Here is an 11,462-nt window from a genome sequence, read left to right as displayed (position 1 = left end):
GTACTGTACATTCACTCTTTGCATTAATGTACCTATTATATTCATTTCATTTATTTGGTCCGAAGAACAATAAAACTGACAAATACAAAATAACAGAGAGAGGAAAAAAGCACTCAATTGGCCCGATAGGATTACCAAAAACTGAACTAAATCACTGTCTAGTGGCTCTCTAATACCAATGAGTACGTAAATATCTACAATTTGATTCATTTTGCTCTCTATACATATTACACTGTAGTAAACATAAACCAAATTCCTTGGTAAATTTAATACTGGGTAAAATGGACTGTATTCACATAGATTAGCTCAATATTATGCAAGACTGAAAAAAAACGTACATTGAGGGAGAACAGAAAAAGCAATATTTGATCGTACGCTCAGATAAATTGTAGACGGATCTTACAGGTACATGCAAGCTAAATCAAATCGGGAATGTGACTAGTTCACTATTCATTTGACATTTAGTACTACTAATCAATATCATAAAAAGAATAAAAATTCGTTTTATAAATTACAGAAGCACTGTAAATGCTAATCACTGTACCATGTTGAATACTTGATAGACTTAGGCACATACGACATCAGCAGATTACAAATATATCGCATAAATACATTACTAACAACACTATAGCACTATGTAGTAAAATATGGAAATGTAATACATTCGATAAATATGCTATTAATCATGAATAGATGTGAAAGTATCACAAATTAGTACCCAAAGCATTTAATCCTGAATTACATATATGAATGATAGATCGGATGTACAGTACATAGAAAAAATTCTAAACCTCACACAGCTACTGTATAAAACAAATATTATATAAAATTTAATTATTTATTGTTATTTTTTATTATTATTTTTTTAATGAAAACAATTAAAAAAAAAATTCAATGAAAATATTTATAAAAAATTAGTTTTATTATTATTAATTTACCATTTATTATATATCTATTTCTTAAATTTTCCATTTTTGATTTAAAGTGGCAATACATAATTAAGTGTTTCATATTTTTGGTAGCTACATTCTATTAAAAGTGATTGGCCCATATATGACAGATCACCATGTTCATATATGGGCAAGTCATATATGACTGTGTGTGATGTGTGCAAATACCATGTGGAAATATGTAATAGTGTGGGAAGTGTTAATATACATGAGATAATCAGTGTCATGTGTAACTATCACATGAACATAACATATGAAAAATCATGTGGAATAATTAAGTGAACATGTGGGAATATATTAGTATTAATGTGACCATACAGTAGGCCTCTGTGAGACCGACAGTCGAACATGTGTAACTCTTCATATGAATATACACATGAAAAATCATGTTGAATAATTATATGTGAACATGTGGGACTATTATATGACCATAGACCATACTGTATATGTGAGACTATATAGTCAGTATGAACAAATAACTCTCATAATATGAACATCTGTGAAAAATCATATTTGTGGCATAATATGTAAATATGTTGGACAATTATAATGACCATAGGCCTCTATATGTGAGACTACAGTCAGATGAACATGTGGCTCTATTAATGAACATGTTTCAGGTAATTGATGTAAACAAAGCAAGTAAAGTGAAGAAAGTTTGATGCTCATGTGAACATGTGTAAGAATGCATATCAATGAACACTGGCTTACAATCAAAACACTATTTTCTTTTAATACTAATTCCACCAGAAATTAATGACTTATCAGCACTACAGTACTATAAAGTGACTGATATAAAAAGGATCTAGTGATATGAAAAGGTTGTCTAAATGTGGTAGAACTAAAACTGCAATCTGCCAAGGAAGAAGTGACACCACGTGTATTAAAGAATCTCATTCCAGATGCACGGTCAATACTATAAAAACTAAAATACAGTATACAGTAGACCCAGAATTCCCCAACAATATTGTCTAAAATATGGCATAACAGACTTTTTGTTGATAAAGGAAATGTGAAATTAGAAAAATCATGTGTTGTTTGAATGAATGAATGAATGAAAAAAAGGAATGAGTGAATGAAAAAAGGAATGATAAAGTAAAAGCTCACGATTTGGTATCGAAAGGCAAAATAATATTAATTACTAGTTTCACGTCCCTACCCTCATCAAATTTTGGTGCCTCATTAAAAAATTTACTATTTGCTATTTTTCAAAAAAACATTCATTTTCAATGGACAATAAAAATAAACTATCTGAAAGAATGATGTCAAAGGTGGGAACATAAATGGCAGGAATACATTATTTTTACTATTTACCAGTCTGTTTACCATTGTACTGTATCCAGTACAGTATAACATAAAGTAAAAAGCAAATTGTAAATACCCTCACCGAAAAATTTCAAATCCCCGACGTGAAACTAGCAATTAATTTGCCCTAATGCATCACACAAGGTGTCTGAGTTACTTGGTGTTGTAAGGCTAAATGCAAGGTGAGTGGTGAGACGACCAGTATTGGTCCTGGAGCATGATGTTGAATAAAGCCTCCCTACTGAAGTTAGATCATTGGATACACTGTATTTTTAATTTTATAGTGTACCACATATAACATGATATCAGACAAAAAGCAAGAGTGTATAAATGGAATGTATTTCTTTGTAAGGATAGATGTTGTAAGGCTAAATGTACTGTATGGGCGCCCTTTATTAGTGGCGATACGACCAGCATTGGTCCTCGAGCATGATGTTGAAGACGTTTGAGTTTTATATAATAGTGTTTTAACACCACATATAACACTCAGGAGAATACTCTAAAATTTCTGGTAATTTCTAAAACAAAATTAATGCTTACTGTATCTTTAATAAATGTACAGTACAGCAAAGCTGACTCAACAGCTAATACAAATTTTTATTAGAAGGTGCATTAGTAAAATTAAATTCAGGTGAACAACTTGGAATTTAGATCAAGTAAGACATGTCAAAAATGATGTTGATTAAAAATCAGGCAAGAAAACTATAACTGAAGTGCAATTATATTACTACAGTAGGACATCCCCACAAAAGCCGAGTAAAAGAGAAATTTGTCAAATTATTAAAAAATACACAATATGAGTGTAATTAAAATCTATTAAATCAGGCAAGACAACAGTGAAATTAAAAACAATGATTGGACATGCCCGCAAACACTACCCAGTGGCGAATCCAGGAATCCAAAAATAGAGGGGCCTGGGAGAAACTTTTAAAGGTGGAGGGTGTACAGTAGACCACCTCAGTCCCATCGTGGTTTATGCTTAAATGGCACCTCTACAATAGATGACTGGAAATGGCACAATCAGACTTAAATTTGAATATAAGTTTCTTCTTTCTCCGTTTTTTAATAAATTTTGAAAAATTTACAGTAGGGGGCCCGGAATAGCTGGCATTCCTTGCTTCAACACAGCATACTGTTAGTACTCACACTATTGTGAACCACAATGTTACTATATGTTTCTTTTTTTAAAGACAAATTTGTTTACTCTTTCAATAGTATTGTGACATAATTTTTTTCTGAAACCACTCAAACTATCAAACTTTAGTATTACTGTACCATACCATCGTTAACAAAAATGCACATACTGTAGATGCACACCCCCTACCATCGAATTACCATCATCACCACCCCCACCATTATAACCACTATGATCACTATCATCCATGCCAACATGAACACCATCATCAATATAACCAATCACCAATTATCACCACCACTAACATTAAAATTATTATATAATTACAATCACAATTTTTTTGTGACGATCATTTAACTATCAGTCGAAGAAGAAGTTAATTATTTTGTTGGGGAACACGGCTTTGAAAAAGCATTTTTACAGTCTGAGTATCATTTCCGGGCATCTACATTACGTGCCTATTCCTAAAATTTTCTCACATCAGCACCAATTATGGTGCCGCCCAGGTGAATTTGAACCCCTGTCAGAGATTTTAGACTCTGTCACCAAAGAATCTCTAACACTGGCACAGCACCATATTGTTTTATTCTTCATTTGGATTATCACTCAATGCAATGAACTTGTATATTTGATGGAGATGTAAATTATACTAAAAAACAATGAGAAAAATGCACAAAAAACCAAACACCAATCAAAGGTCAAGCAACAGAACTTAAGCAACTATACTTACTTTTTCCACCTGTTAAGTAAAATAGAAACAGAAAAAAATCATTCAACAAAAAATTGAAATTTGGAAAATTGAGACAGTGTCAAAAAACAAAATAATAGGTATTTTATTTTAATGAAGAAATTAATTTTGTTACATGATATATCATAAAGTAAATTAAAAACAAAAGTGAAAAATAGATGATTATAGGAAAATAAATCCAATTGATCAAATATGTAAAATATATAATTTTTAAAAACATATAAAAATCCAGGGGCCAGAAATATTCCACTACCAGTACACAATGCTGTATTTAATAGAATTTCTCATCTTGAAAATATTTAAAAATGTGGAGTTTGGCACCACAGCCAAAGATTACTAAGCGTACTACAGTATACAACTTCTTCGAACACCAATGTGCTCATGTGAAAAGGATAATCTAAATAAAGCCCGATCTACCTGTAATTCATGCTACCAGTCTTTAGGTATGTTATCTGAAGCCCAGTGCTAAGAACAACATCTCCAAATATAGTACTTTCAACTTTAAAAATTAATTACCATGGAGACCATGCAAGCAAATTCATGCATTTACATCAATTTCAAAGCAAAGGCAGCTTGCCTAGCCCATCACCATGTCATAATTCATACAGTCCCATGGGACTGCAAGGGACTCTACTATTCAATAACCTTGTTAGAGTATGCCCACTCAAGAGAAAAGGCAAGCAGCTGAAACATGATAAGGAACCATCTCTATCTGTAAATATTATATTTTAATTAGTAGATGCTTGTGTATAGTAATGAATACGAAATTGAATGTTCAATCTAAAATAATAGAAATTAATGATTGTCAATAATAGGCCTACTCATAAGTAATTGCTTATTTTGTAATTGACTGTATTTCCAATGGGCCTCAATTAATCCTAATTTGTACAGTAAGGAAGCTTTAGGACGGATTTACTAGTCCATGATAGTCTTGCAAATGCAAACTTCTTTGCATACATTAACTACAAAGTAATTAACACAAAATGTATGGTCATTAAAGTGAAACACATTTTACTGATGTAACAAGCGTTGAATTGATATTCGTTTAGCAGACAAATTATAACAAAATCAATAACCATCGATGGATTTTTATTGTGAAATTTATCTAAGTCAGCAACAATGGGCGGTGCTAAGCTTTTGTTGAATACACTATTTAATAGATCATATACTACAATTTTGTCATTTTCAACATTTTTATATTTTTATTCATTTTCATGATATGAGGTTTACCCAAAGTATTATATATTTTTTACTGTATTTGATCTGGATGGAATTGTTTCAAAAATTTTCAAAAGAATATAGTCAAATATAAAAACCTGATCACTTCCAATATAAGCTTTTAAACTACAGTATAAGAATACCACTCTCCATTATTATAATATAAGCGGTCACTTCAGGTCAGAGATTAAAGATCCTGGATTACGATGTCCTTCCTGTTTAACCTAAGTAGTTTTATTTAAATTTAATCAAAGACTTAAGATAGATCATGGAGGTATTATAGTGTATTATAATACCTCCATGGATAGATTGCATTTAATTCCCCACTTCTGAATTTATATGCTCATAGTGGCTATAGTAGTTAACAAGTAAAATTAATTTTTTTAGATTGTTTGTTTTTTTCTGATCATATTTGTTTATCAATTTCTATCAAGGATAGGCCTATAGATACTGTGCTAATAGATTATGCACTATACCAATAATAATTACACTACAGTTATATTAACCTGTATACTGTAATTGTCTTGACCATAGCATACTTGTTGTATATGACTTGTACAATCAAATCAGAATTAAATAATTAAAAGTCTTATATTTAACTTAAAATTTCTTTGGAAAGTGACCCAACCATTCCTGGGAGGTCACAAAGAATTTGAGGTCAAAAAGTCATATCCAGATAGCCTGATTGACAATATCAGGCTAATTAAACAGGAACTTCTGCATCATTAATAGATGTACCAATTAATTTGTAGGTCCCAAGAATGCACTGATTTTTAATTACCAAATAAATGAGGTCAAAGTATATACAGCAAAAAATTCAGTTGAGTCACAGGGCTTAACACATGATTCATAAACGGACAAACGTCAGAGTTCCAAAGAACGTCACAGCTAAAGTTCGCTATTTACAGACACCCTCATATGGTGATGTCGATAAAATTGTAGGACGTGCATCCTTAGGAAATGATGGCCTACCATACACAGACAAAACAGCAACCGTCATATTCTATCCACCACATCCAACGACCCATAATAGTACTTGAAAACTAAATACTTCCTGAAACAGGGTTGATAGCCTACTTAAAGCTGTCACATTGATAACATTCTATTTTTCTTTTCTACTGGATAAGAATTTTTGTAACAAAAAGAAAGTATAGGAATGAACAGTCAGATGATTATCAGACTGTGTTCACTTTGCTCAACTTCTAAAGAATATTGTTTCCTATATCAATGAAATAATTCATCTTACACTTAATCAAACATTAAATTTAATCAATGAATTTAAATTTTTCTTAAAAGATTATATTCATTTAAATATTAAAAGGATTTTATTAGTAAGAGATACACTGGTATTAAACCATTCTTTCTATAGCGGAACTATGGTACAGTACTGTATATTAGAGTGATTGTGGTATCGTATATTATATACTGTATAAGACCAGGCTTAAAATAGTAAATTGTTTTCAAAAATCAGGGAGGAGTCTTCTTTTAGGCACAACACATACAACTTTTTGCGCAACGGATCGTTTTTAATGGCGATCCGTTCAGACTGCCTTTCACAGGTAGCGGAGTTGGATTGATCATGTGACGGTCGTATGACCGTGGTACGACGCAGTGAGTGCCCGACTTTAGTATGAATGAACGCAATTTTAAATGTAGGAAAATAAGATTTTCATGAACATTTAAAGCCCATAAAATGGTATTATTTGAAAGATTAGCTACATTCCGCTCCATTTTGAGCCTCTACATGTAGTATCAAGACGACCAACAGCAGCAAAGTAGGAATTCTGACGGTGAAATTGGGCGGGGGCGGGGGTGGGGGATGGGGTTCTTATACACCCGACATACAAAAATCATCAAACTTGGGGATCGTCTTATATGCGGATCGCCTTATAGGCAAGATTATACAGTATACCTTTATGTCACTAATTAATTTATATTAAACTTTGTATCACCTTTGATTAAAAAATGCCATGTCTTGAGACCATTAATAACACTGGTTTATGATAATGGTTGTTATTAATCATCCATGTTATTAATAATTGGAATTCTAAGTATAATATAATTGGTTTTTAAGCTTCATTTCATATATAAAATAAACAATCATTTACACAGTTCAGATCACTTTAGTTTTTTTTGTTGCCTACCAACCTGTGAACGTTATTTGTTCCAATGGATACTACTATACACCAGCTCCATAAATAATACTGTAGGCTACTGTATATTGTATACTACTGAATTTTGAAAAAAAAATGTTAGATGTCTTGGTACTCTACTGAACTATTGCTTAAACTACTTGATATTCATGAGATAAGTAATAACAAAACCGATTATTTCTGCTACGGTGTAGCAATCAAGAAAGTAAGTTTTCAATAACTGCAGACAAATACTACACAAATCCTAAGTTTTTTGCCAGAAATATATGTGAAAAATATAGAAAATTAGTTATATTTGGAACATATCTTTTGAAGAGCAGAGTAAAGATAAAATATTCTTGCATTTTAATTTTCAGTGAAAGTAATATGTATTCTACATTTATACAAAGTAAAGCAAAACATTGTTTTAGTATCATTTATCAGTTAAGCTGTCATAACCATCCCCTGGTTGAATATACATGAATAAATCCTATCACAAGGGTCAAAAGGCCACCATATGTTATCATGCAGGGTTTCTCTTTCCCTTCCCCTTCATAATTGATCACCACAGTTTACTATCAAAGTTCTAGTCTTGAATCTATCACCTGCAGATTACTTAATACACAAAAAAGGTTGTGTTGCATACTGTTGTACGTTCTTGGAGAAAATACCATAGGTGATCGGAGCTCCGAGCCATCTGCTGGCTAAATCCCACTTAGTATTAAATTTAATCCAATTTTTTTTTAAATAGATTCTTATCAAGCCTTAATATTAAATGAAAGGAAATCCTTTCTTTTTGGTCGTATGGTTTCTAGACAAGCACAGTACCTGTAGCGTAATGCTCCCAATTGCAATTCTTACAGCATACTTTTTATATTTTTTATTGTCTTGTATATAGTGTGGTTTGGCCAAATTTGTTTGTTGAAAAAAACCATCCATGGAGAATCAGTTTTTAAGGACTACAGTACTGAAAAGCATTGAATAGAATCCCAATTGGCTTAATCTCGAGAAGCCCATCTCAAAAAGAAGCCCCCTTCTCTGTTTGCAAACGTAATCTAAAAAAGAAACCCATCTTCCAAGAAATATTGGGTTCTTTCGAGATAGTACTGTATTTGCATTCAGACTGACGTTGTCTTTGATAATTGTCATAGCGTGTCAGTATCAAACTACTGTAGCATGGTTAAAATTTAAGAATAATTAAACAGAATTTTGAATTTCATACAGTAGTTGAAAAATGTTGTAGATTACAGTACTAAGCAATTCCAAAATTTGCAGCATTTATTTTGGAAAATGCCCCTTTTTATTTTGTGAAAGTAATCTTGAAAAGACCCATCTCGAAAAGAATCCCATTCAAGGATCCTATTAAATAAAAGCCCAGGGCTGCCATTTAAGGTTTTACAGTATAACTGAACTTCTGGTTTTTTGAATCTGGCATAAACAATTAGAAAATATCAACACCAAACAGATTGGTTTCTTTGCATTGCAGATCTTGTTGACCAGTTAATCAAATGATTTATGATGTGATATAATTCTACTATCAATAACTCTAATCATGCCACCCTCAACATTACCATAGCGATGTTGTACAGTAGGCCAACTGTAGGCTACAGCCTGTCAAAACTGGACCATACATTAGGAGTATCTCCTATTTTGGGGCTATCCTATTAAGAAGAAAATTTTATAATATTTTATTTTATAATATAATAACTGCCAACTCCTATTCAGTGAACATATTTTTTCGTCACAAAATTTTCTGCTTAATGGGAATTCTTCTGTACTGTATTTCATTATTGTACCAATATTTTTTTAAAAATTTTATTTCACATACAAATTCAAAATATAAGGTAAATCATTCTTGAAACTCTAGTACAAAGCATTAACAAACCACAATTACTATACCACACCAAATATGGTATTAGCTGTAGTGTAATTCAAATGAGTAGGAATGTAATAGAAAACCTCTCAAGCGAAAAAAAAAAAAGTTTAATATTTCGCTTGTTGACACAGTTTGCGTTACCTCCCACACAAAAACGTGCAAACAGGTTATTATTGTCTAGAATATTTTTATAGTTTCCTTCATATTTAATAAACAATCACTAAATAAAGCATAGAACAATGTTCTATTCTATCTGCATACTGCATGAGGCTTTGGAAATTTACAATTTATCAGGAAATCTTATGCAGAGAACAGCATACAGTAGCTACAGTAAGTCGGCTAAACTGGTAGTAGTCTCTGTGTGACTAATGGGGATCATTTGGTCCCCGGTTCAATTCCATCTGCTCTTCTTGTGTTACACTAAGTTACAGCTGGACGGCTATAATGCAAGTATAGAAAAATTGCACCATCGTTCGTTTAGGCTCTTGGCAATTGTCTCATGTGCAATAATAAGGCCCATGTGCATGCTAAAGAATAAAGAACATTTATCAGAAGAATAGGAGATTGCCTGCTCAATCACCACCAGAAGGACCCCACCGAAAACTGAAAGTCTTTTGTGTGTTAAGCCCAGTCCAGACTATCAAATTTTATTTGACAAAAAAATGTGACATGCCTACATATGGTCATGATGATATCATATTATGACCATATATAGGTACATCATGACTATATATGGGCATACAACAGTGACATATTTAGCTTCATCCTTTGGTGTTCACACAAAATAAATCCAATCCAATCATAAGACTCGGACTCTTGCAAGCATTTTAACCACCAGGCTTGTTAGACAGCTCATCTTAACAGAGCATTTGCTAAAAATTACAGGTTGTATTTACAACTTAAATTTGAAGGGCAATTCAACACTGAAAAATGGTTATAAACTATATGGAAAATGTCGCTTTTCTTCTCAAAAAGAACATCAAATTATTTAATATATACTAGAAAAAGTGAACTTAATAAACATACAGTGAATTAGAAAAATAAATGCAGAAAAAATATTAAGATTATACATGCTATAATTCAATAGAACATTATAAAGAAAAATCAAAAGAAAATAAATTAAATTGATAAATTTTTACTCACCAACTCCGAGCTCAATTTCTGTAGTCTCCTTCTTTTCGCCACAATAATCCTTGTCTGCGATAAACGCAATAATAATGAGTATCGGGAAACACATGAATGTGACAATGGCCTCCCATAGTTGTACCACACCCTCAGAAATCACAGAAACGACAAGGAAAAGCCAGATGTATGCAAAGATTGAAAAGGATGTAGTCACCATAAATACTTTTATAGTTCGAATCCGTTTTGTTTCTCCTTTTGGAATTGAAACTATACAAACGGCTGTTATGACAAACAGGTTGAAAGCCGCAGAACCTACGATCGTACTTGGTCCAAGTTCTCCGGCGAAGAATTCATTCCCAACAATCTCAATGATAGATAGAAGAATTTCAGGAGCACTAGATCCTAATGCCATGAGAGTAAGGTTCGCCACGGTGTCATTCCATACTCGGATCTCCACCACTTCAATTCCACCTGGCGCGCTAGGATTAGCTAGTTTGATCTTCTTTGTCTTGCTTGTAATAACTTCGATTGAAACCATGAAAATATCAGCAACGATAGCCACTCCCATGAAACTCCATAGCAGCGCCACCAAATACAAAAACCCCCTAAACCCCTGGTTCCAATCTTCTTCGCCCGGAAATAGCGGCAGAATCAGACCGGGGCAAGCCAATTGTTCTCCGCTTTCGCTCCTCTTAGGACACGTATCGTTCTCCATTTTGAGAAAATTGCAAAAAAATCACACTTTTATTAGAGCTTAGATGTAAATTTGGGGAATATACTAAAGAAGCAATTCAAAACATGTAAAAAAAAAAAAACTTTTCCAAACGCCTGCCAGTTTGTTGGTTAACCGGTAAGATGGCTGTAGACAACCTGCAAAAGAAATACAGAGAGTAAGTAAACTCAACTGGTTATGGTATAGTCTGAGTAGAACTTAAGTTATGATCTTTCTGTAGTATTAGCATTGGATTATTGT

General features: G+C 32.5%; 2 protein-coding genes across 2 annotated transcripts in view; both read right to left on the bottom strand.

The window, feature by feature from the left end:
• LOC117125209 (sodium/calcium exchanger 3-like) overlaps positions 1-3,639 on the bottom strand; it is a 31,099-nt gene extending 27,460 nt beyond the window's left edge. The window contains exon 1 of the mRNA XM_033271655.1: positions 3,560-3,639. Coding sequence (XP_033127546.1) covers positions 3,560-3,639 — 80 coding nt within the window. The remainder of the gene's footprint in view (positions 1-3,559) is intronic.
• A 6,860-nt stretch (positions 3,640-10,499) lies between these two features.
• On the bottom strand, positions 10,500-11,367 carry LOC117125217 (sodium/calcium exchanger 2-like). The gene has a single exon (XM_033271664.1). It carries the CDS (start codon positions 11,202-11,204, stop codon positions 10,500-10,502), a length of 705 nt encoding a protein of 234 aa, XP_033127555.1. The 5' UTR covers positions 11,205-11,367.
• Positions 11,368-11,462: the final 95 nt, after the last annotated feature.

The sequence above is a fragment of the Anneissia japonica genome, unplaced genomic scaffold (genome assembly GCF_011630105.1).
Source record: "Anneissia japonica isolate Jap-2015-1 unplaced genomic scaffold, ASM1163010v1 scaffold212_len457575_cov179, whole genome shotgun sequence".
Lineage (NCBI taxonomy): Eukaryota > Metazoa > Echinodermata > Crinoidea > Comatulida > Comatulidae > Anneissia > Anneissia japonica.
This window is presented reverse-complemented; position numbering and strand designations above follow the sequence as displayed.